This window comes from Oncorhynchus keta, chromosome 2 (genome assembly GCF_023373465.1).
Source record: "Oncorhynchus keta strain PuntledgeMale-10-30-2019 chromosome 2, Oket_V2, whole genome shotgun sequence".
Lineage (NCBI taxonomy): Eukaryota > Metazoa > Chordata > Actinopteri > Salmoniformes > Salmonidae > Oncorhynchus > Oncorhynchus keta.
This window is the reverse complement of record NC_068422.1, coordinates 25,473,708-25,498,895: the sequence shown is the minus strand read 5'-3', so window position 1 is coordinate 25,498,895 and position 25,188 is coordinate 25,473,708. Positions and strand designations below refer to the sequence as shown.

The window sequence follows — 25,188 nt, the reverse complement described above, 5'->3', positions numbered from 1 at the left end:
AGCGTTAAGGTTTCCACCAGCGTTAAGGTTTCCACCAGCGTTAAGGTTTCCACCAGCGTTAAGGTTTTTTCACCAGCGTTTTCCACCAGCGTTTCCAAGGTTTCACCAGCGTTAAGGTTTTCACCAGCGTTAAGGTTTCCACCAGCGTTTAAGGTTTCCACCAGCGTTAAGGTTTCCACCAGCGTTAAGGTTTCCACCAGCGTTAAGGCTTCCACCAGCGTTAAGGCTTCCACCAGCGTTAAGGCTTTCCCCAGCGTTAAGGTTTCCACCAGCGTTAAGGTTTCCACCAGCGTTAAGGCTTCCACCAGCGTTAAGGTTTCCACCAGCTTTAAGGCTTCCACCAGCGTTAAGGCTTCCACCAGCGTTAAGGTTTCCACCAGCGTTAAGGCTTCCACCAGCGTTAAGGCTTCCACCAGCATTAAGGCTTCCACCAGCATTAAGGCTTCCACCAGCTTTAAGGCTTCCACCAGCGTTAAGGCTTCCACCAGCGTTAAGGTTTCCACCAGCGTTAAGGCTTCCACCAGCGTTAAGGTTTTCACCAGCGTTAAGGCTTCCATCAGCGTTAAGGTTTACACCAGCGTTAAGGCTTCCACCAGCATTAAGGCTTCCACCAGCGTTAAGGCTTCCATCAGCGTTAAGGCTTCCACCAGCATTAAGGCTTCCACCAGCGTTAAGGCTTCCACCAGCTTTAAGGATTCCACCAGCGTTAAGGCTTCCACCAGCATTAAGGCTTCCACCAGCGTTAAGGTTTCCACCAGCGTTGTTTCCACCAGCGTTAAGGCTTCCACCAGCGTTAAGGCTTCCACCAGCGTTAAGGCTTCCACCAGCGTTAAGGTTTTCACCAGCGTTAAGGTTTCCACCAGCGTTAAGGTTTCCACCAGCGTTAAGGTTTTCCACCAGCGTTAAGGTTTCCACCAGCGTTAAGGTTTCCACCAGCGTTAAGGTTTTCCACCAGCGTTAAGGTTTCCACCAGCGTTAAGGTTTCCACCAGCGTTAAGGTTTCCACCAGCGTTAAGGTTTCCACCAGCGTTAAGGTTTCCACCAGCGTTAAGGTTTCCACCAGCGTTAAGGTTTTCCACCAGCGTTAAGGCTTCCACCAGCGTTAGCGTTAAGGTTTCCACCAGCGTTAAGATTTTCACCAGCGTTAAGGCTTCCACCAGCGTTAAGGTTTTCACCAGCTTTAAGGCTTCCACCAGCGTTAAGGCTTCCACCAGCGTAAAGGTTTCCACCAGCGTTAAGGCTTCCATCAGCGTTAAGGCTTCCACCAGCATTAAGGCTTCCACCAGCATTAAGGCTTCCACCAGCTTTAAGGCTTCCACCAGCGTTAAGGCTTCCACCAGCGTAAAGGCTTCCACCAGCGTTAAGGCTTCCATCAGCGTTAAGGCTTCCACCAGCATTAAGGCTTCCACCAGCATTAAGGCTTCCACCAGCTTTAAGGCTTCCACCAGCGTTAAGGCTTCCACCAGCGTTAAGGCTTCCACCAGCGTTAAGGTTTCCACCAGCGTTGTTTCCACCAGTGTTAAGGCTTCCACCAGCGTTAAGGTTTTCACCAGCGTTAAGGCTTCCACCAGCGTTAAGGATTTCACCAGCTTTAAGGCTTCCACCAGCGTTAAGGTTTTCACCAGCTTTAAGGCTTCCACCAGCGTTAAGGTTTTCACCAGCGTTAAGGCTTCCACCAGCTTTAAGGCTTCCACCAGCGTTAAGGCTTCCACCAGCGTTAAGGTTTCCACCAGCGTAAGGTTTCCACCAGCGTTAGGTTTCCACCAGCTTAAAGGTTTCCACCAGCGTTAAGGCTTCCACCAGCGTTAAGGCTTCCACCAGCGTTAAGGCTTTTCACCAGCGTTAAGGCTTCCACCAGCGTTAAGGCTTCCACCAGCGTTAAGCGTTAAGGTTTTCACCAGCGTTAAGGTTTTCCACCAGCGTTAAGGTTTTCACCAGCTTTAAGGCTTCCACCAGCGTTAAGGCTTCCATCAGCGTTAAGGCTTCCACCAGCGTTAAGGCTTCCACCATTTCTTCCACCAGCTTTAAGGCTTCCACCAGCCTTAAGGCTTTTCACCAGCATTAAGGCTTCCACCAGCGTTAAGGTTTCCACCAGCGTTAAGGTTTCCACCAGCGTTAAGGTTTTCACCAGCGTTAAGGCTTCCACCAGCGTTGCGTTTCCACCAGCGTTAAGGCTTCCACCAGCTTTAAGGCTTCCACCAGCCTTAAGGCTTCCACCAGCATTAAGGCTTCCACCAGCGTTAAGGCTTCCACCAGCATTAAGGTTTCCACCAGCGTTAAGGCTTCCACCAGCGTTAAGGTTTCCACCAGCGTTAAGGCTTCCACCAGCGTTAAGGCTTCCACCAGCGTTAAGGTTTCACCAGCTTTAAGGCTTCCACCAGCGTTAAGGCTTCCACCAGCGTTAAGGCTTCCACCAGCGTTAAGGCTTCCACCAGCGTTAAGGTTTTCCACCAGCGTTAAGGTTTCCACCAGCGTTAAGGTTTCCACCAGCGTTAAGGTTTTCACCAGCGTTAAGGCTTCCACCAGCGTTAAGGTTTCCACCAGCGTTAAGGCTTCCACCAGCTTTAAGGCTTCCACCAGCGTTAAGGTTTCCACCAGCGTTAAGGTTTCCACCAGCGTTAAGGTTTCCACCAGCGTTAGGTTTCCACCAGCTTTAAGGTTTCCACCAGCGTTAAGGCTTCCACCAGCGTTAAGGTTTTCACCAGCTTTAAGGCTTCCACCAGCGTTAAGGTTTCCACCAGCGTTAAGGTTTCCACCAGCGTTAAGGCTTCCACCAGCGTTAAGGCTTCCACCAGCGTTAAGGTTTCCACCAGCCTTAAGGCTTCCACCAGCATTAAGGCTTCCACCAGCGTTAAGGCTTCCACCAGCATTAAGGTTTCCACCAGCGTTAAGGCTTCCACCAGCGTTAAGGTTTCCACCAGTGTTAAGGCTTCCACCAGCGTTAAGGCTTCCACCAGCGTTAAGGCTTCCACCAGCGTTAAGGTTTTCACCAGCTTTAAGGCTTCCACCAGCGTTAAGATTTTCACCAGCGTTAAGGCTTCCACCAGCGTTAAGGTTTTCACCAGCGTTAAGGCTTCCACCAGCGTTAAAGTTTTCACCAGCGTTAAGGCTTCCACCAGCTTTAAGGCTTCCACCAGCGTTAAGGCTTCCACCAGCGTTAAGGTTTCCACCAGCGTTAAGGTTTCCACCAGCGTTAGGTTTCCACCAGCTTTAAGGTTTCCACCAGCGTTAAGGTTTCCACCAGCGTTAAGGCTTCCACCAGCGTTAAGGCTTCCACCAGCGTTAAGGTTTTCACCAGCGTTAAGGCTTCCACCAGCGTTAAGGTTTCCACCAGCGTTAAGGCTTCCACCAGCGTTAAGGCTTCCACCAGCGTTAAGGCTTCCACCAGCGTTAAGGTTTCCACCAGCGTTAAGGCTTCCACCAGCGTTAAGGCTTCCACCAGCGTTAAGGTTTCCACCAGCGTTAAGGTTTCCACCAGCGTTAAGGCTCCCACCAGCGTTAAGGCTTTCACCAGCTTAAGTATTCCACGAGCGTTAAGGCTTCCACCAGCGTTAAGGCTTCCACCAGCGTTAAGGTTTCCACCAGCGTTAAGGCTCCCACCAGCGTTAAGGTTTCCACCAGCGTTAAGGCTTCCACCAGCGTTAAGGCTTCCATGAGCGTTAAGGCTTCCACCAGCGTTAAGGTTTCCACCAGCGTTAAGGCTTCCACCAGCGTTAAGGCTTCCACCAGCGTTAAGGTTTCCACCAGCGTTAAGGTTTCCACCAGCGTTAAGGCTTTCCACCAGCGTTAAGGCTTTCACCAGCGTTAAGTATTCCACTAGCGTTAAGGTTTCCACCAGCTTTAAGGTTTTCACCAGCGTTAAGGATTCCATGAGCGTTAAGGTTTCCACCAGCTTTAAGGTTTTCACCAGCGTTAAGGTTTTCACCAGCGTTAAGGCTTCCACCAGCGTTAAGGCTTCCACCAGCGTTAAGGTTTCCACCAGCGTTAAGGTTTCCACCAGCGTTAAGGCTTCCACCAGCGTTAAGGTTTCCACCAGCGTTAAGGTTTTCACCAGCTTTAAGGCTTCCACTAGCGTTAAGGTTTTCACCAGCGTTAAGGTTTCCACCAGCGTTAAGGTTTTCACCAGCTTTAAGGCTTCCACCAGCGTTAAGGTTTTCACCAGCGTTAAGGTTTCCACCAGCGTTAAGGTTTTCACCAGCGTTAAGGCTTCCACCAGCGTTAAGGTTTCCACCAGCGTTAAGGCTTCCATCAGCGTTAAGGCTTCCACCAGCGTTAAGGCTTCCACCAGCGTTAAGGCTTCCACCAGCGTTAAGGTTTCCACCAGCGTTAGGTTTCCACCAGCTTTAAGGTTTCCACCAGCGTTAAGGCTTCCACCAGCGTTAAGGTTTTCACCAGCTTTAAGGCTTCCACCAGCGTTAAGGTTTCCACCAGCGTTAAGGTTTCCACCAGCGTTAAGGCTTCCACGAGCGTTAAGGTTTCCACCAGCCTTAAGGCTTCCACCAGCATTAAGGCTTCCACCAGCGTTAAGGCTTCCACCAGCATTAAGGTTTCCACCAGCGTTAAGGCTTCCACCAGCGTTAAGGTTTCCACCAGTGTTAAGGCTTCCACCAGCGTTAAGGCTTCCACCAGCGTTAAGGCTTCCACCAGCGTTAAGGTTTTCACCAGCTTTAAGGCTTCCACCAGCGTTAAGATTTTCACCAGCGTTAAGGCTTCCACCAGCGTTAAGGCTTCCACCAGCATTAAGGCTTCCACCAGCGTTAAGGTTTCCACCAGCGTTAAGGCTTCCACCAGCTTTAAGGCTTCCACCAGCGTTAAGGCTTCCACCAGCGTTAAGGTTTCCACCAGCGTTAAGGTTTCCACCAGCGTTAGGTTTCCACCAGCTTTAAGGTTTCCACCAGCGTTAAGGTTTCCACCAGCGTTAAGGCTTCCACCAGCGTTAAGGCTTCCACCAGCGTTAAGGTTTTCACCAGCTTTAAGGCTTCCACCAGCGTTAAGGTTTCCACCAGCGTTAAGGCTTCCACCAGCGTTAAGGTTTCCACCAGCGTTAAGGCTTCCACGAGCGTTAAGGTTTCCACCAGCGTTAAGGCTTCCACCAGCGTTAAGGCTTCCACGAGCGTTAAGGTTTCCACCAGCGTTAAGGTTTCCACCAGCGTTAAGGCTCCCACCAGCGTTAAGGCTTTCACCAGCGTTAAGTATTCCACGAGCGTTAAGGCTTCCACCAGCGTTAAGGCTTCCACGAGCGTTAAGGTTTCCACCAGCGTTAAGGCTCCCACCAGCGTTAAGGTTTCCACCAGCGTTAAGGCTTCCACCAGCGTTAAGGCTTCCACGAGCGTTAAGGCTTCCACCAGCGTTAAGGTTTCCACCAGCGTTAAGGCTTCCACCAGCGTTAAGGCTTCCACGAGCGTTAAGGTTTCCACCAGCGTTAAGGTTTCCACCAGCGTTAAGGCTCCCACCAGCGTTAAGGCTTTCACCAGCGTTAAGTATTCCACGAGCGTTAAGGTTTCCACCAGCTTTAAGGTTTTCACCAGCGTTAAGGATTCCACGAGCGTTAAGGTTTCCACCAGCTTTAAGGTTTTCACCAGCGTTAAGGTTTTCACCAGCGTTAAGGCTTCCACCAGCGTTAAGGCTTCCACCAGCGTTAAGGTTTTCACCAGCGTTAAGGATTCCACGAGCGTTAAGGCTTCCACCAGCGTTAAGGTTTTCACCAGCGTTAAGGATTCCACGAGCGTTAAGGTTTCCACCAGCTTTAAGGCTTCCACCAGCATTAAGGTTTTCACCAGCGTTAAGGTTTTCACCAGCGTTAAGGCTTCCACCAGCGTTAAGGTTTTCACCAGCGTTAAGGATTCCACGAGCGTTAAGGTTTCCACCAGATTTAAGGCTTCCACCAGCATTAAGGCTTCCACCAGCGTTAAGGTTTCCACCAGCGTTAAGGTTTCCACCAGCGTTAGGTTTCCACCAGCTTTAAGGTTTCCACCAGCGTTAAGGTTTTCACCAGCGTTAAGGTTTCCATCAGCTTTAAGGTTTCCACCAGCTTTAAGGTTTTCACCAGCGTTAAGGTTTCCACCAGTGTTAAGGTTTCCACCAGCGTTAGGTTTCCACCAGCTTTAAGGTTTCCACCAGCGTTAAGGCTTCCATCAGCGTTAGGTTTCCACCAGCTTTAAGGTTTCCATCAGCTTTAAGGTTTCCACCAGCTTTAAGGTTTTCACCAGCGTTAAGGTTTCCACCAGTGTTAAGGTTTCCACCAGCGTTAGGTTTCCACCAGCTTTAAGGTTTTCACCAGCGTTAAGGTTTCCACCAGTGTTAAGGTTTCCACCAGCGTTAGGTTTCCACCAGCTTTAAGGTTTCCACCAGCGTTAAGGCTTCCATCAGCGTTAAGGTTTCCATCAGCGTTAAGGTTTCCACCAGCGTTAAGGGGTCCATCAGCGTTAAGGTTTCCACCAGCGTTAAGGCTTCCACCAGCGTTAAGGTTTCCACCAGCGTTAAGGTTTCCACCAGCGTTAAGGCTTCCACCAGCGTTAAGGCTTCCACCAGCGTTAAGGCTTCCACCAGCGTTAAGGGGTCCATCAGCGTTAAGGCTTCCACCAGCGTTAAGGGGTCCATCAGCGTTAAGGCTTCCACCAGCGTTAAGGCTTCCACCAGCGTTAAGGGGTCCATCAGCGTTAAGGCTTCCACCAGCGTTAAGGCTTCCACCAGCGTTAAGGCTTCCATCAGCGTTAAGGTTTCCATCAGCGTTAAGGCTTCCACCAGCGTTAAGGCTTCCACCAGCGTTAAGGCTTCCACCAGCGTTAAGGTTTCCACCAGCGTTAAGGTTTCCACCAGCGTTAAGGTTTTCACCAGCGTTAAGGCTTCCACCAGCATTAAGGTTTCCACCAGCGTTAGGTTTCCACCAGCGTTAAGGCTTCCACCAGCGTTAAGGCTTCCACCAGCGTTAAGGGGTCCACCAGCGTTAAGGCTTCCACCAGCGTTAAGGCTTCCACCAGCGTTAAGGCTTCCACCAGCGTTAAGGTTTCCACCAGCGTTAAGGTTTCCACCAGCGTTAAGGCTTCCACCAGCGTTAAGGGGTCCATCAGCGTTAAGGCTTCCACCAGCGTTAAGGCTTCCACCAGCGTTAAGGGGTCCATCAGCGTTAAGGGGTCCATCAGCGTTAAGGCTTCCACCAGCGTTAAGGCTTCCACCAGCGTTAAGGCTTCCACCAGCGTTAAGGCTTCCACCAGCGTTAAGGCTTCCACCAGCGTTAAGGTTTTCACCAGCGTTAAGGCTTCCACCAGCGTTAAGGCTTCCATCAGCGTTAAGGCTTCCACCAGCGTTAAGGTTTTCACCAGCGTTAAGGCTTCCATCAGCGTTAAGGCTTCCACCAGCGTTAAGGTTTCCACCAGCGTTAAGGCTTCCATCAGCGTTAAGGCTTCCATCAGCGTTAAGGCTTCCACCAGCGTTAAGGCTTCCATCAGCGTTAAGGCTTCCACCAGCGTTAAGGCTTCCACCAGCGTTAAGGCTTCCACCAGCGTTAAGGCTTCCACCAGCATTAAGGTTTTCACCAGCGTTAAGGCTTCCACCAGCGTTAAGGTTTTCACCAGCGTTAAGGTTTCCACCAGCGTTAAGGTTTCCACCAGCGTTAAGGCTTCCACCAGCGTTAAGGCTTCCACCAGCGTTAAGGTTTCCACCAGCGTTAAGGCTTCCACCAGCGTTAAGGCTTCCACCAGCGTTAAGGCTTCCACCAGCGTTAAGGCTTCCATCAGCGTTAAGGTTTCCACCAGCGTTAAGGCTTCCACCAGCGTTAAGGCTTCCACCAGCGTTAAGGCTTCCACCAGCGTTAAGGCTTCCACCAGCATTAAGGTTTTCACCAGCGTTAAGGCTTCCACCAGCGTTAAGGTTTTCACCAGCGTTAAGGTTTCCACCAGCGTTAAGGTTTTCACCAGCGTTAAGGCTTCCACCAGCGTTAAGGTTTTCACCAGCATTAAGGCTTCCACCAGCGTTAAGGCTTCCACCAGCGTTAAGGCTTCCACCAGCGTTAAGGCTTCCACCAGCATTAAGGTTTTCACCAGCGTTAAGGCTTCCACCAGCGTTAAGGTTTTCACCAGCGTTAAGGTTTTCACCAGCGTTAAGGCTTCCACCAGCGTTAAGGCTTCCACCAGCGTTAAGGCTTCCACCAGCATTAAGGCTTCCACCAGCGTTAAGGTTTCCACCAGCGTTGTTTCCACCAGCGTTAAGGTTTTCACCAGCGTTAAGGCTTCCACCAGCGTTAAGGCTTCCACCAGCGTTAAGGTTTTCACCAGCGTTAAGGCTTCCACCAGCGTTAAGGCTTCCACCAGCGTTAAGGTTTCCACCAGCGTTAAGGTTTTCACCAGCGTTAAGGCTTCCACCAGCGTTAAGGTTTTCACCAGCGTTAAGGTTTTCACCACCGTTAAGGTTTTCACCAGCGTTAAGGCTTCCACCAGCGTTAAGGCTTCCACCAGCATTAAGGCTTCGACCAGCGTTAAGGCTTCCACCAGCGTTAAGGTTTTCACCAGCGTTAAGGCTTCCACCAGCGTTAAGGTTTTCACCAGCGTTAAGGTTTTCACCAGCGTTAAGGTTTCCACCAGCGTTAAGGTTTTCACCAGCGTTAAGGCTTCCACCAGCGTTAAGGTTTTCACCAGCATTAAGGCTTCCACCAGCGTTAAGGCTTCCACCAGCGTTAAGGCTTCCACCAGCGTTAAGGTTTTCACCAGCGTTAAGGTTTTCACCAGCGTTAAGGTTTTCACCAGCGTTAAGGCTTCCACCAGCGTTAAGGCTTCCACCAGCGTTAAGGCTTCCACCAGCGTTAAGGTTTTCACCAGCGTTAAGGCTTCCACCAGCGTTAAGGCTTCCACCAGCGTTAAGGCTTCCACCAGCGTTAAGGTTTCCACCAGCGTTAAGGTTTTCACCAGCGTTAAGGCTTCCACCAGCGTTAAGGTTTTCACCAGCGTTAAGGCTTCCACCAGCGTTAAGGTTTTCACCAGCATTAAGGCTTCCACCAGCGTTAAGGCTTCCACCAGCGTTAAGGTTTTCACCAGCGTTAAGGCTTCCACCAGCGTTAAGGCTTCCACCAGCGTTAAGGTTTCCACCAGCGTTAAGGTTTTCACCAGCGTTAAGGCTTCCACCAGCGTTAAGGTTTTCACCAGCGTTAAGGTTTTCACCAGCGTTAAGGTTTTCACCAGCGTTAAGGCTTCCACCAGCGTTAAGGCTTCCACCAGCATTAAGGCTTCCACCAGCGTTAAGGCTTCCACCAGCGTTAAGGTTTTCACCAGCATTAAGGCTTCCACCAGCGTTAAGGCTTCCACCAGCGTTAAGGCTTCCACCAGCGTTAAGGCTTCCACCAGCATTAAGGTTTTCACCAGCGTTAAGGCTTCCACCAGCGTTGAGGTTTTCACCAGCGTTAAGGTTTTCACCAGCGTTAAGGTTTTCACCAGCGTTAAGGCTTCCACCAGCGTTAAAGCTTCCACCAGTGTTAAGGTTTTCACCAGCGTTAAGGTTTTCACCAGCGTTAAAGCTTCCACCAGTGTTAAGGTTTTCACCAGCGTTAAGGTTTTCGCCAGCGTTAAGGCTTCCACCAGCGTTAAGGCTTCCACCAGCGTTAAGGCTTCCACCAGCGTTAAGGCTTCCACCAGCGTTAAGGCTTCCACCAGCGTTAAGGCTTCCACCAGCGTTAAGGTTTTCACCAGCGTTAAGGCTTCCACCAGCGTTAAGGCTTCCACCAGCGTTAAGGCTTCCACCAGCATTAAGGCTTCCACCAGCGTTAAGGCTTCCACCAGCGTTAAGGTTTTCACCAGCGTTAAGGCTTCCACCAGCGTTAAGGGTTCCACCAGCGTTAAGGTTTTCACCAGCGTTAAGGCTTCCACCAGCGTTAAGGCTTCCACCAGCGTTAAGGCTTCCACCAGCATTAAGGTTTCCACCAGCGTTAAGGCTTCCACCAGCGTTAAGGTTTCCACCAGCGTTAAGGCTTCCATCAGCGTTAAGGCTTCCACCTGCGTTAAGGCTTCCACCTGCGTTAAGGTTTCCACCAGCGTTAAGGCTTCCACCAGCGTTAAGGCTTCCACCAGCGTTAAGGCTTCCACCAGCGTTAAGGTTTTCACCAGCGTTAAGGTTTCCACCAGCGTTAAGGCTTCCATCAGCGTTAAGGCTTCCACCTGCGTTAAGGCTTCCACCTGCATTAAGGTTTCCACCAGCGTTAAGGCTTCCACCAGCGTTAAGGTTTTCACCAGCGTTAAGGCTTCCACCAGCGTTAAGGTTTTCACCAGCGTTAAGGTTTCCACCAGCGTTAAGGCTTCCACCAGCGTTAAGGTTTCCACCAGCGTTAAGGCTTCCACCAGCGTTAAGGCTTCCACCAGCGTTAAGGTTTCCACCAGCGTAAGGTTTCCACCAGCGTTAAGGCTTCCATCAGCGTTAAGGTTTTCACCAGCATTAAGGTTTTCACCAGCGTTAAGGTTTCCACCAGCGTTAAGGATTCCACCAGCGTTAAGGCTTCCACCAGCGTTAAGGCTTCCACCAGCGTTAAGGCTTCCACCAGCGTTAAGGATTCCACCAGCGTTAAGGCTTCCACCAGCGTTAAGGATTCCACCAGCGTTAAGGCTTCCACCAGCGTTAAGGATTCCACCAGCGTTAAGGTTTCCACCAGCGTTAAGGTTTCCACCAGCGTTAAGGCTTCCACCAGCGTTAAGGCTTCCACCAGCGTTAAGGCTTCCACCAGCGTTAAGGATTCCACCAGCGTTAAGGCTTCCACCATGCATAATAGACTAGCATGTCTAAATGGTGTGTGAGCTTTTCAGTAGGGATACAATGACATGCATATTGACATATTTTCAACATTCTCTGTTGATCTTCTCCTGTATCTGTACCTCTGTATTCTTATCATGTTCTAATTCTAGCTGGAATTCACAGCATTTAGCTAATTCAGCTCCTCTAAACCCCCTCTGTATCTTCTCTTCCTCCCCCTCCTCCCTGGTCGCTCTCTCGCTTCCTGCTTATGTTTGTTTTCCAAAATCTGAAAACGGCACAATTTGCATACATTATGCACATCCCACTGACATTGTCTCCCGATACCTGTTCAAAATGTAACGTCCTTGTCAAAAACAACAGTGTTCGTGTGCGCCCATGTGTGTGTGTGTGTGTGTGTGTGTACAGCTCAAGTATTTCCAGCCTAACCTAGAAAAGTGTATGAAACAGACTTTTAAATGGCCTCATTTACTCTGCATTACTAATCTGCTGGGTTTCCTACTATAAATATTTGATCTGCTCCCTAACCCTCTGTGCGAGAATGTGATTGTGTGTGTGTGTGTGTGTGTGTGTGTGTGTGTGTGTGTGTGTGTGTGTGTGTGTGTGTGTGTGTGTGTGTGTGTGTGTGTGTGTGTGTGTGTGTGTGTGTGTGTGTGTGTGTGTGTGTGTGTGTGTGTGTATCCTGGTTTATTGATGACAGGAGAAAGTCCTACTGCTCAATGGGACTGAGACAGATCTAGGGACTAGCGATGGCAATCAGCCCAGCTCTCTCTCTTTCCCACAGACCTCGAGGTAATTCATGGTGCTAGATAGACTCTATGATAGTGGTATTCAAACTTTTCTGGGGACCACATTTTTTCCCCAACAATTCTTTGCACCCCACCCCAAATCTAACACAATCTTAAAATCTGTACATTTCGATTTTTACATGAACAAATTACCTTCAATTCATTGCATTTTCATCTTTTATAAAAATTAAAAGAAACCAACAAAAAAATGTACTTTTATTAAACATTTGTTTATATGTATATCTATCTATACACTGAGTATTGAAAAAATGAGGAACACCTTCTGGCCTCAGAACAGCCTCAGGGGGATGGACTCTACCAGGTGTCGTAAGCCTTCCACAGTGATGCTGGCCCATGTTGACGCCAATGTTTCCCACAGTTGTGTCAAATTGGCTGGATGTCCTTTGGGTGGTGGACCATTCTTGATACACACAGGAAACTGTTGGGTGTGAAAAACCCAGCAGCGTTGCATTTCTTGACACACAAACCGGTGTGTCTGGCACCTGCTACCATACCCCGTTCAAAGGAACATAAATATTTTGTCTTTCCCATTCACCCACTGAATGGCACATAAACAATCCTTGTCTCAATTGTCTCAAGGCTTAAAAATCCTTCTTTAACCTGTCCTCCCCTTCATCTCCACTGATTGAAGTGGATTTAATAAGTAACATCAATAAGGGATCATAGGTTTCACCTGGATTCAACCGTTCAGTCTATGTCATGGAAAGAGCAGGTGTTGTTAATGTTTTGTATAATCAGTGTATATATATATATATTTTAGTGACCCCACTGCATTTCCCTCGAATACCACTGCTCTATGGCATATCTAGCTGTCTTTGTGTTTCTGAACACTATGGCTGGCAATACTGATTCAGATCACATACTACATTATTACACACATTACCCTGCTGACTCGTAGTTGTGGAGGCGCCTGCATGTGTGTGTGCATTAGACCAGTCATTCTGATTCAAATCACATACTAGCCATTACACAGTAAAACTCCTGGCACCAACCCACGGCCCATTGCACTAATGACAAACGTTTAACTACTTACCTCTAGACTGCTTTAATGGATTAATAAAACTACACAGATACACTGATACTGAGTCCACGAGTCACTATGTGGAATGAATCACATGCAAATTCAAAGCATCATTCACTGTGTGTGTGTGTGTGTGTGTGTGTGTGTGTGTGTGTGTGTGTGTGTGTGTGTGTGTGTGTGTGTGTGTGTGTGTGTGTGTGTGTGTGTGTGTGTGTGTGTGTGTGTGTGTGTGTGTGTGTGTGTGTGCGTGCGTGCGTGTGTGTGTGTGTGTGTGTGTGTGTGTGTACGAGCACGTGTGTGTTGTGTGTGTGTGTGTGTGTGTGTGTGTGTGTGTGTGTGTGTGTGTGTGTGTGTGTGTGTGTGTGTGCGTGTACGCGCGCGCGTGTGTGTGTGTGTGTGTGTGTGTGTGTGTGTGTGTGTGTGTGTGTGTGTGTGTGTGTGTGTGTGTGTGTGTGTGTGTGTGTGTGTGTGTGTGTGTGTGTGTGTGCGTGTCAAAATCCCAAAATGATGTTATCAATGCGTTTCAGTGAGCTGCTTTTCTGTCTGTGTGATCTGAGCTCTGCTCTGATCTAACATGCAGGGGTTTTGACAGATCCTGGATCAGGTGTTAGACAGAGCACAGCTCTCCTGATCTAACATGCAGGGGTTTTGACAGATCCTGGATCAGGTGTTATACAGAGCACAGCTCTCCTGATCTAACATGCAGGGGTTTTGACAGATCCTGGATCAGGTGTTATACAGAGCACAACTCTCCTGATCCAACATTGAGCCATTTGACATGGTGTGTGGTTTCCCTCCCTCTCTCTCCCTCTCTGAAACAGTTCTACCCCCACCCCCCACTCTCTCATTTAGACAGGAAGTGTGTGTTTGAGCAGGGGACCGATCGCCAGTCAGCCGTGAAGCTCAGAGCTATGTGGACTTCCGCGGGTCTCCCTCCAAACAACACCATCACTCCCCCCTCCAAGTAACGTCAACCCCAAATCCCCCGCAGGTGTCCCTGTCTGGCCACAGAAAGCTAACACAAACACATAAACATCCACACACACAGGGAAAGAAACATGAATGTGTGCCAGCGAGCCAGTCTCTAATGATCGTTTCAGAGGGAGTTCATCTACTGGTCAGCGTTGCACTCAAGACGGAATGGTGTGTGTGTGTCTGGGGGGGGGGGGGGTGAGTGGTGAGTGGTGTGTGTGTTTGTGGTGAGTGGTGTGTGTTTGTTTGTAGAAGTCAGTGTGTGTCTGTGTGTTATACAGCAAGCTACAACATGTTTGTTATCTGTGAATAATAATAATAATAATAATATATGCCATTTAGCTGACACTTTTATCCAAAGCGACTTACAGTCATGTGTGCATACATTCTACGTATGGGTGGTCCCGGGAATCGAACCCACTACCCTGGCGTTACAAGCGCCATGCTCTACCAACTGAGCCACAGAAACTGTGAAGTTCACATCTATTAAACTGCAAAGACAAGTCTCCAATACCTGAGTTAAACCATGAAACACCAGCCCTGAACTAATGGGCCTCATTTCACGCCTGTATCATTTACTACGATGACAAATCTAGCATTTCAACATCTATGCTTTCCCCCCTCTCTCCCATACCCTCTTACTCTGTCTATCTCTCCTTCACTCCCACCCTCTCTACCTCTCTCCTCTTCCACCTCCTTCCACCCCTCTCTCCCTCCTGTCATGAGTGAATTACTCCACACAATATCCTGTGACTCTCCCAGTGTCCATCCTACATCATCCCAATCAAATTGTATACAGTATGTGTGTGGTTGTGTTTGACTCCAGCACTACGCTGCCAGAACAACTCTACCAGCAGCTCCAGCCTGCTCTTTCTACTCTCAGAGATACACACACAGATATATGGTAAATCTAACTCTAATAGGGACACTAGAATTCCTAGCATGAATATGTTAACATCTACCCTGGATTGTGATGAGACATAATCACCATTGAGATTCTAGCCCATCCCTCATCTTACACCCACCACTTTATTCCTCCCTCTCCCCTCCTCTCCTTCTACCCCCCTCTGTTTGTTGAATCGCTACACTCCCACGCTTTGGAACCCCCTTCCTGGGTGATGAATAGTTCATGTTCTGTGCTGCTGCCCCATCGCATGGCTGTGTAAAAATCCCAACCACGGAGAACAAAACAAGCACACATACATGCACATACGGTACCATCAGGAACACTCACACACACAGGACAGGTGTGTACGGTCAGTCAGCATTGATAACCCAGCCAGGTCAGGACAGGTGTGTACGGTCAGTCAGCAGTAATAACCCAGCCAGGTCAGGACAGGTGTGGACGGTCAGTCAGCAGTGATAACCCAGCCAGGTCAGGACAGGTGTGTATGGTCAGTCAGCAGTGATAACCCAGCCAGGTCAGGACAGGTGTGGACGGTCAGTCAGCAGTGATAACCCAGCCAGGTCAGGACAGGTGTGTACAGTTAGTCAGCAGTGATAACCCAGCCAGGTCAGGACAGGTATGTACGGTCAGTCAGCAGTGATAACCCAGCCAGGTCAGGACAGGTGAGTACGGTCAGTCAGCAGTGATAACCCAGCCAGGTCAGGACAGGTGTAGACGGTCAGTCAGCAGTGATAACCCAGCCAGGTCAGGACAGGTGTGTACGGTCAGTCAGCAGTGATAACCCAGCCAGGTCAGGACAGGTGTGTACGGTCAGTCAGCAGTGATAACCCAGCCAGGTCAGGACAGGTGTAGACGGTCAGTCAGCAGTGATAACCCAGCCAGGTGTGGATGGTCAGTCAGCAGTGATAACCCAGCCAGGTCAGGACAGGTGTGGACGGTCAGTCAGCAGTGATAACCCAGCCAGGTCAGGACAGGTGTAGACGGTCAGTCAGCAGTGATAACCCAGCCAGGTGTGGATGGTCAGTCAGCAGTGATAACCCAGCCAGGTCAGGACAGGTGTGGACGGTCAGTCAGCAGTGATAACCCAGCCAGGTCAGGACAGGTGTAGACGGTCAGTCAGCAGTGATAACCCAGCCAGGTCAGGACAGGTGTGGACGGTCAGTCAGCAGTGATAACCCAGCCAGGTCAGGACAGGTGTGTATGGTCAGTCAGCAGTGATAACCCAGCCAGGTCAGGACAGGTGTGGACGGTCAGTCAGCAGTGATAACCCAGCCAGGTCAGGACAGGTGTGGATGGTCAGTCAGCAGTGATAACCCAGCCAGGTCAGGACAGGTGTGGACGGTCAGTCAGCAGTGATAAACCAGCCAGGTCAGTCAGCAGTGATAACCCAGCCAGGTCAGGTGTAGACGGTCAGTCAGCAGTGATAACCCAGCCAGGTCAGGACAGGTGTGGATGGTCAGTCAGCACTGATAACCCAGCCAGGTCAGGACAGGTGTTTACGGTCAGTCAGCAGTGATAACCCAGCCAGGTCAGGACAGGTGTGGACGGTCAGTCAGCAGTGATAACCCAGCCAGGTTAGGACAGGTGTGGACGGTCAGTCAGCAGTGATAACCCAGCCAGGTCAGGACAGGTGTGTACGGTCAGTCAGCAGTGATAACCCAGCCAGGTCAGGACAGGTGAGTACGGTCAGTCAGCAGTGATAACCCAGCCAGGCCAGGACAGGTGTGTACGGTCAGTCAGCAGTGATAACCCTGCCAGGTCAGGACAGGTGTGGACGGTCAGTCAGCAGTGATAACCCAGCCAGGTCAGGACAGGTGTGGACGGTCAGTCAGCAGTGATAACCCAGCCAGGTCAGGACAGGTGTGGACGGTCAGTCAGCAGTGATAACCCAGCCAGGTCAGGACAGGTGTGGACGGTCAGTCAGCAGTGATAACCCAGCCAGGTCAGGACAGGTGTAGACGGTCAGTCAGCAGTGATAACCCAGCCAGGTCAGGACAGGTGTAGACGGTCAGTCAGCAGTGATAACCCAGCCAGGTCAGGACAGGTGTGGATGGTCAGTCAGCAGTGATAACCCAGCCAGGTCAGGACAGGTGTGGACGGTCAGTCAGCAGTGATAACCCAGCCAGGTCAGGACAGGTGTGGACGTAGGGTCAGCAGTAATAACCCAGCCAGGTCAGGACAGGTGTGGATGGTCAGTCAGCAGTGATAACCCAGCCAGGTCAGGACAGGTGTGGACATTCAGCCAGCAGTGATAACCCAGCCAGGTCAGGACAGGTGTGGACGGTCAGTCAGCAGTGATAACCCAGCCAGGTCAGGACAGGTGTAGACGGTCAGTCAGCAGTGATAACCCAGCCAGGTCAGGTGTGGACGGTCAGTCAGCAGTGATAACCCAGCCAGGTCAGGACAGGTGTGAACGGTCAGTCAGCAGTGATAACCCAGCCAGGTCAGGACAGGTGTGGACGGTCAGTCAGCAGTGATAACCCAGCCAGGTCAGGACAGGTGTAGACGGTCAGTCAGCAGTGATAACCCAGCCAGGTCAGGTGTGGACGGTCAGTCAGCAGTGATAACCCAGCCAGGTCAGGACAGGTGTGAACGGTCAGTCAGCAGTGATAACCCAGCCAGGTCAGGACAGGTGTGGACGGTCAGTCAGCACTTAGAAGCTTGTAACTATCACGACAACTCATGTATTCACACCAAAGCCAAAGGCAGTGTTCAGTATAATATCATTGTGTGATTTGATGTAAAGGCATGTCCTACTGTAAGTTACAGGCTATAGATACAATCTGCCAGCTAGAGATAAGTCAGGACCTATAGATCAAATCTGCCCTGGGGCTCCTAGCTGTGAGGCAGGTATCAGTGGTGATTCCCTGGAGAGACTAACCCACCATCTGGTCCTGTGACTGTCCCCTCCCTCCACCTCTCAGTTTGATTTTGGCTGAATGTCAAACTGCTCTCTCTCTCTCTCTCTCTCTCTCTCTCTCTCTCTCTCTCTCTCTCTCTCTCTCTCTCTCTCTCTCTCTCTCTCTCCTCTCTCTCTCCTCTGTCTCTCCCTCCTGTCTCTCTGTCTGTCTGTCTGTCTGTCTGTCTGTCTCTCTCTCTGTCTCTGTCTCTGTCTCTGTCTCTCTCTCTCTCTCTCTCTCTCTCTCTCTCTCTCTCTCTCTCTCTCTCTCTCTCTCTCTCTCTCTCTCTCTCTCTTTTATGGGTCTCTGATTCATGGCTCTACCAGCTGTCCCTGTATGTGTGTGTGTGTGTGCTTGCGTGTGTGGGCATTGTGCTATGAAAGACAGAGTAGCGAGGGAGTTGTCAGTGAAAGAGGGTACCCCATGCCAGCAGTGTTTTTCACAGGGCAGGGTTCTGGCAGTCAGTCCAGCTGCTGAGAGCCGGAGCTACATAAAAAAAGCTGGGACAGCCTGAGGGCTTGCCTGGGGTGATGTGGCCCTCATGGGTGTGTGTGTGTTGGTGTGTGTGTGTGTGTGTGTGTGTTGTGTGTGTGTGTGTGTGTGTGTGTGTGTGTGTGTGTGTGTGTGTGTGTGTGTGTGTGTGTGTGTGTGTGTGTGTGTGTGTGTGTGTGTGTGTGTGTGTGTGTGTGTGTGTGTGTGTGTGTGTGTGTGTGTGTGTGATTCAGGTGAGAAGTTAACAGACTGACAGGACAGATCCACTTGGGAGAAGCAGCTGGAAGAATGACTAACAGAGATGTATGTGTGTCAGGCAGGTAACAGAAAGACCTTAGCTATGTGGTGAAATCATTGGCCTATTCTACTGACCTTTGTCAACAGATGTGAAAGGACTATTGGTTGAAGCATAGGTTCATTTGAGGCTATCATATTGGGTATACTGTACTGTCCTATTTGAACAGGGGTAATAGTGTGCCTGAGAGTTGGAATGGTGCTTGTGTGTGTGTGTGTGTGTGTGTGTGTGTGTGTGTGTGTGTGTGTGTGTGTGTGTGTGTGTGTGTGTGTGTGTGTGTGTGTGTGTGTGTGTGTGTGTGTGTGTGTGTGTGTGTGTGTGTCACCTGAGCAGGTAAACTCATGTTTCTGTATCTCGGCCACGTTGAGTCCTCTAAGCGGGGCTGGAGCTGTACACTGAGTGAACAGACCAATTGTAGGCCTTTGTCTTAACCACTGGGCCAACCAGGAGAGGTGACAGTCACAGTGCAGATTGTTGGAGTGTAGACGGCTGGAAAGAGAGTGAGAGAGAGAGGGGGAGAGAGAGAGGATAGAGAGAAAGAGAGAGAGTGATAAGGAGGGGGAGAGGTGGGGGAAGAGAGAGAGATAGAGAAAGAGAGAGAGAGAGAGAGAAAGAGAGAGAGAGAGAGGGGGGAGAGGGGGATAGAGAGAGTGATGAGAGAGAGAGAGGAGGGGGAGAGAGAGGGAGAGAGAGAGAGAGAGAGAGAGAGAGAGAGAGAGAGAGAGAGAGAGAGAGAGAGAGAGAGAGAGAGAGAGAGAGAGAGAGAGAGAGAGAGAGAGAGAGAGAGAGAGAGATAAGTAGGGCGGAGAGGGAGGGAGAGAGAGAGAGAGAGAGAGAGAGAGAGAGAGAGAGAGAGAGAGAGAGAGAGAGAGAGAGAGAGAGAGGGGAAGGAGGGGGGAGAGAGAGGGGGGAAGAGAGAGAGAGAGAGGACTGTTAGGGTATAAAAGGGTCATTCATAAAAGTTACTGATAATCTCTCTGCATCTGTCTAAATCTCTGTGATGGAATTTCAACCAATGTATAAAAGTTGTAGCACGTGAAAGTTTCTGACAAGAAAGTCAGTTGATCATTTCAGAGAAGTTGTGTGCAGTGGCAACCACCATTGAAATCCCCTTTCTCATTGACAGTTTTAATCCTCCTCTTGAAATGCTTCCTAAAAGGCGGAGACTAAAGCCTTAACCCTAAACCACACCCCCTAGGTTCAGATAAGTTTCCAAACCCATGACTGTCTATTCTTCCATAGTTCCATTATCTCTCCCAGCTTGGACTTAACAGAGCGTTCCAAATGAGACGTTCTAAGTAGAAGATTCTAACCAAAACATTCTAAACTGAACATTCTAAATGAAGCATTCCTGGAATGCTCCCATTGTCCAGAATAACTCTTAGAGCTGTGGTGGGAGTCTGGAACACACACACACACACAAACGCACACACAAACAACAACCCATAACCCCACTGGAAGCAAAGCAGCACAGAGACCACAGCAAGAATGACATTGCGGTCTCTCTAAGTATCCCAGTGAGCATAATTGATTTAATTCGTATATACATAATTTCATATTTTGTCATTATATTTAGACAATAGGCTTGGGGGGGTTGATCTATTTCTGGGTTAGTTTTTGTTGTGTGTTCCTCAGACTTAGAGATATAATGGGTTCTGGCATGGATATAGGCCTGATGTGGGTTATGGCCGTCAACCAAAACTCCATGGAACGACTGAATCTATCTCTTCTCATTCAGATGATAGGACTGTTTAAATCTGCTGCTACATGGGACACTAAAGTATGAATGGAAAACAGGACTGGTTTATTTTATCACAACTTAATATATCTCAAAAGGGATTGGTTGAATTCAACTCCTGGAGGATAATGGAATATTATATTAGATTCTATTATATTCTATCTACTCTATTCCTTTCTATGCAAACAAATAAGAATCAATTATCCTCAGTCATAGTTTATTATGTATGAAACCTTCAGTCGTACAGTGAAGTTGTGGTATATATTTTCCCATAACTGAGGGAGTGATGCGATGGTTATTTGATCTCTGCTTCCTCGTGGAAAGCTGATCTGAGTCAGGTTAAAGCAGACTGTCATGGTGAACACATTACTCTTCACATGACACGGTCTCAGAGAGATGGATCACCAAGTAATCTTCCCAACACCATACATCTAGATCAGAATACACACCAGGATTATCATGACACACATGATGAAGGAGAAGATGAGACAAGAAAGAGGGGGAGAGGGGGAAAGGAGAAGAGAGAGCGAGAGAGAGGTGGGTGAGGAAGGGAGAAACAGAAAAAGGGAGAGAGAAAGGGAGAGAGAAGAGAGAGAAGAAAGAGGGAGGGAGGGAGGGAGGGAGGGAGGGAGGGAGGGAGGGAGGGAGGGAGGGAGGGAGGGAGGGAGGGAGGGAGGGGGAGGGGGAGGGAGGGAGGGAGGGAGGGAGGGAGGGAGGGAGGGAGGGAGGGAGGGAGGGAGGGAGGGAGGGAGGGAGGGAGCCTGGTAGTGTGTGACTTACAAGGTACGTAGTTTTGGCATGTGGTTGAAGCTGGAGACTGGGATGCTGCTGATGTTGTTGTTGTTCAGAGTCCTGGAAGAGACAGAGAGAGAGAAGAGAGGCAGCAAGACAACACGCAATACAATGAAACAAATCACAGTCTCTTTTTCTCCATTTTATCTCACTTCTCTGCCTCAACTGTTCTACGTTCTTCTACTTTCCTCCCTTCTTTCTCCTGTGGCTGGGAATTCCCGTGGACCTCACGATACGATATTATCATGATACGATATTATCACGATACGATATTATCACGATACGATATTATCACGATACGATACTTTATTCCCGTGGAGCTCACGGTACGATATTATCACGGTACGATATTATCACGATGCGATATTATCACGATACAATATGTATTCCCGTGGACCTTACGATACGATATTATCACGATACGATATGTATTCCCGTGGACCTCACGATACGATATTATCACGATATGATATGTATTCCCGTGGACCTCGCGATACGATATTATCACGATACGATATGTATTCCCGTGGACATCACGATACGATATTATCACGATATGATATGTATTGCCGTGGACCTCACGATATAATATTATCACGATACGATATTTATTCCCGTGGACCTCACGATACGATATTATCACGGTACGATATGTATTCCCGTGGACCTCACGATACGATATTATTACGATACGATATGTATTCCCGTGGGCCTCACAATACAATATTATCACGATACGATATGTATTCCGTGGACCTCACGATACGATATTATCACGATACGATATTATCACGATACGATATGTATTCCCGTGGACCTCGCGATACGATATTATCACGATACGATATGTATTCCCGTGGACCTCACGATACGATATTATCACGATACGATATGTATTCCCGTGGACCTCATGATACGATATGTATTCCCGTGGACCTCACGATACGATATTATCACGAAACGATATGTATTCCCGTGGACCTCACGATACGATATGTATTCCCGTGGACCTCACAATACGATATTATCACGATGCGATATTTGTCGCGATATGATATGCATTCCCGTGGACCTCACGATATGATATGTATTGCCGTGGACCTCACGATACGATATTATCACGATACGATATGTATTGCCGTGGACCTCACGATACGCTATTATCACGATACGATATGTATTCCCGTGGACCTCCCAATACGATATTATCACGATACGATATTATTACATTTACATTTAAGTCATTTAGCAGACGCTCTTATCCAGAGCGACTTACAAATTGGTGCATTCACCTTATGACTTATTATCACGATACGATATGTATTGCGATTCAATTCTGGGATTTTATTGCAATTCGACGTTCCAAACATGCTGCTAACCATATGTCTGCTTCAGAGGGACAGAGAGAGACATGAGAACATGAGTTGGAAAGTCATAGAAATAAAAGTTCTGAAAATAAATTGGCTTCCTAATTAAAAAGAAGATGGAGAACAATCCATGAAGGGAAATACTGGAGTTTTGGTGCAGGTACAGCCAACTAGAGCAAAAATTATATTGTCAAAATGATACGACATGATATTTTGTCAAAAAATAATATCCCAATATGTAACTATCCATTTTCCCCCCATCACCACTTTCTCCCCTTACCTCTGACTTAATTCTTCCTCAACCCTTCTCTCTTCTCTCTTCCTCCTCCCCCACCCCATTTCTCTCTCTATTCCATTGGGAATATAACACCTCTTCCCACACAGATGGGACACCTTCACATATTCATGCCCTCCCACCTCCCACAAAGACATTATTTATGTGCACACACACACACAGACCAATCTCCTCCCATCCCCACCCCCAATAGTGGGCATCAGGTGCAAAGCAGAGGAGGTCATTTCAATCAGCCTAATAACCCCACAGTCTCCTACCTCTACCCGACTATTGTAACATCCCCTCCATCCTATTAAAAAAGAACTCACACTATTTCCACAGGCCACAATCCAAACCTGCTCCCCACCACACACACCCCTACTGTCAGCCCCCAGGCACCATGAATTAATGGACCATGATATTAATGAACCAATAGGTCCGTCCGTGCCTGCAGGGACCAATGACTGACTGGATGAATAAAGTTAGCACCTGGTTATATTAGTTAGTAATGGTTATTAGAAGTGTACTGTCTTAATTTCAAAAAGTGCTTTTTGCTTAATAAATCAAGAAGGGGTGAATAAATAATGACGTAGGGTGTGTGTGTCTGTGTGTGTCTCTGTGTGTGTGGTGTGTGTAAGTGTGTGTGTTATTCTGTTTGTCTGTGTAAGAGTTTTTGTATCAGACCAACCCTATTGTCAAGCATTAGCACGGAAACAAGCAAGGAACCACACTCCTCTTACCCGCCCGATAATATTTCACACACACTCATCCTCTCTACCATTGTTTACCCCCCACTGTGAACAGTGTGTGTGTGTGTCTTACAGTACTTCCAGGCCCCTCAGTGCTCTGAAGGCTCCGTCCTCGATGCAGCCAATGTGGTTCTTATCCAACTGACTAGAGACACAACAGAGACAGAAACATTACAAACACACACACACACATGCACGCACGCACACCAACACACACACAGACAAACAAATGTGCAATGCACTGCAAAATGTTCTTTCTCTCTCCATCCCTCTCCCACCAATTTTAAACAGTCACATATATTAAATAAGCAGCCATTTGTAAACTTAATCGATAAACATAATCTATTCCAATACCAGCTACTCATCACAATAGCCCGATGGTCTAAAGCACTGTCATCAATCTTACAAACTATAGCATTTTCCCTATAGACCAGAAATAATCATCCACACATGAATGCATGCAGGCAAAGACGTGCGTACACACACACAGACACACACACACACACACACACACACACACACACACACACACACACACACACACACACACACACACACACACACACACACACACACACACACACACACACACACACACACACACACACGCACACAGACACAGACACACACACACAGACATGCACACACACACACACACACACACACACACACACACACACACACACACACACACACACACACACACACACACACACACACACACACACACACACACACACACACACACACACACACACACACACACACACACACACACACACACACACACACACACACACACTCTGTCCTCAGAGGGCAGAAAAATCACTGATAGGGAGTACACTGAGTGTGGGTAAATCGATGGTAATATAGTCATCTCTCCTCATATAACCGTAGGAGTGTTAGGCACACAGTGCTGATTCTTTCACTACTGTGTTAGCATCATCAATCAGTATGCATGTGTGTGTGTGTGTATGTGTGTGTATGTGTGTGTGTATATGTGTGTATGTGTGTGTGTGTGTGTGTGTGTGTGTGTGTGTGTGTGTGTGTGTGTGTGTGTGTGTGTGTGTGTGTGTGTGTGTGTGTGTGTGTGTGTGTGTGTGTGTGTGTGTGTGTGTGTGTGTGTGTGTGTGTGTGTGTGTGTGTGTGCGTTAATCTCCAGAGATAGCAATATAAATCACAGCTCCGTCTGTGTACAGGGTGAAAGCTAACCCACTCTGTCACTGTGATATACTGAGGCCACCGACAGTAACTGACTGGGGCCGTGCTCATTAGCATACACAGAGCTGACAGACAGAGAGGCTCAGTACAACGTGTGTGTGTCTGCGTACGTGTGAATAAAACTCATCTGATATCATTAATAATATGATATTATGAACAAGTACGTTGCTCCTTTGTCTTAGTGTTACATGAGAGCATTCTGATGCTATGACAATATGATGTAGAGTTAGTATTGAGAGTGAAGGGACATTCATTAATTCATCCATGGATTAATTCATTGATTCACTAATCTGAAACTGAAGATTCCCTCACAGGTTCTTGATGTCTGTCGCTCCTCTGAAAGCCTTCCTGGGGATGGACTGGATGTTGTTCTCACTCAGATCTCTGTGAACACAACAACATGACAATGTTAGATCAAAGATACTGTACCCAACTTCTAAGCTAATACACATATCACACAGCCAGGATAGATAGAGGACTTTGTAAGAGGGAACATTGTGGGAGCATTGTGACACATTGGTAGTGGATGGGATGAGTTTCCTTCATAAAAACGCGTTAAGACCCAGGTGAAGGCTCTCTTCTAGCCTGAACGGAATGTCGTTTTTATTTCATCGTACGGTAGTCCCTAACAAAGACCAGAGAAAACCACTCAGCTGTGAGTAAAAGCTTCCTGTGGACTAAACAGGATTATTTTCTTCATCACGATGGATAGAGAAAACATGGAAGTCATTCATCTGTGTAGCTGTATGTATCTGTGCCAAAAAGCCCTAGGTGTGGAGCGTCATGCAGAGGGCTAGAGTAGGGTAGATAGCTGTTTTATTTAGTGTTCACTCGTGCTAAAACATTTCCTAAGGACCCCTGTGAGACCCAGTGAGAGGTGTCCTGCTCAGTGCCTACACACAAACACTTCAGACAGGCAGCAG

General features: G+C 48.6%; 1 protein-coding gene and 1 long non-coding RNA gene across 2 annotated transcripts in view; one reads left to right on the top strand and one right to left on the bottom strand.

The window, feature by feature from the left end:
* The window catches only part of LOC127910491 (uncharacterized), a 2,610-nt gene extending 58 nt beyond the window's left edge, over nucleotides 1-2,552 (top strand). The window contains exons 1-3 of the long non-coding RNA XR_008075068.1: nucleotides 1-63; nucleotides 208-279; nucleotides 2,498-2,552. The exon at nucleotides 1-63 is cut by the window's left edge and continues 58 nt beyond it. This is a non-coding gene — a long non-coding RNA (uncharacterized LOC127910491). The remainder of the gene's footprint in view (nucleotides 64-207; nucleotides 280-2,497) is intronic.
* LOC118361101 (slit homolog 1 protein-like) overlaps nucleotides 1-24,732 on the bottom strand; it is a 111,704-nt gene extending 86,972 nt beyond the window's left edge. The window contains 4 exon segments of the mRNA XM_052474354.1: nucleotides 18,450-18,613; nucleotides 20,643-20,714; nucleotides 23,118-23,189; nucleotides 24,578-24,732. Of these exon segments, the coding sequence (XP_052330314.1) occupies nucleotides 18,450-18,613; nucleotides 20,643-20,714; nucleotides 23,118-23,189; nucleotides 24,578-24,717 (448 nt within the window). The 5' untranslated portion in view covers nucleotides 24,718-24,732.
* Nucleotides 24,733-25,188: the final 456 nt, after the last annotated feature.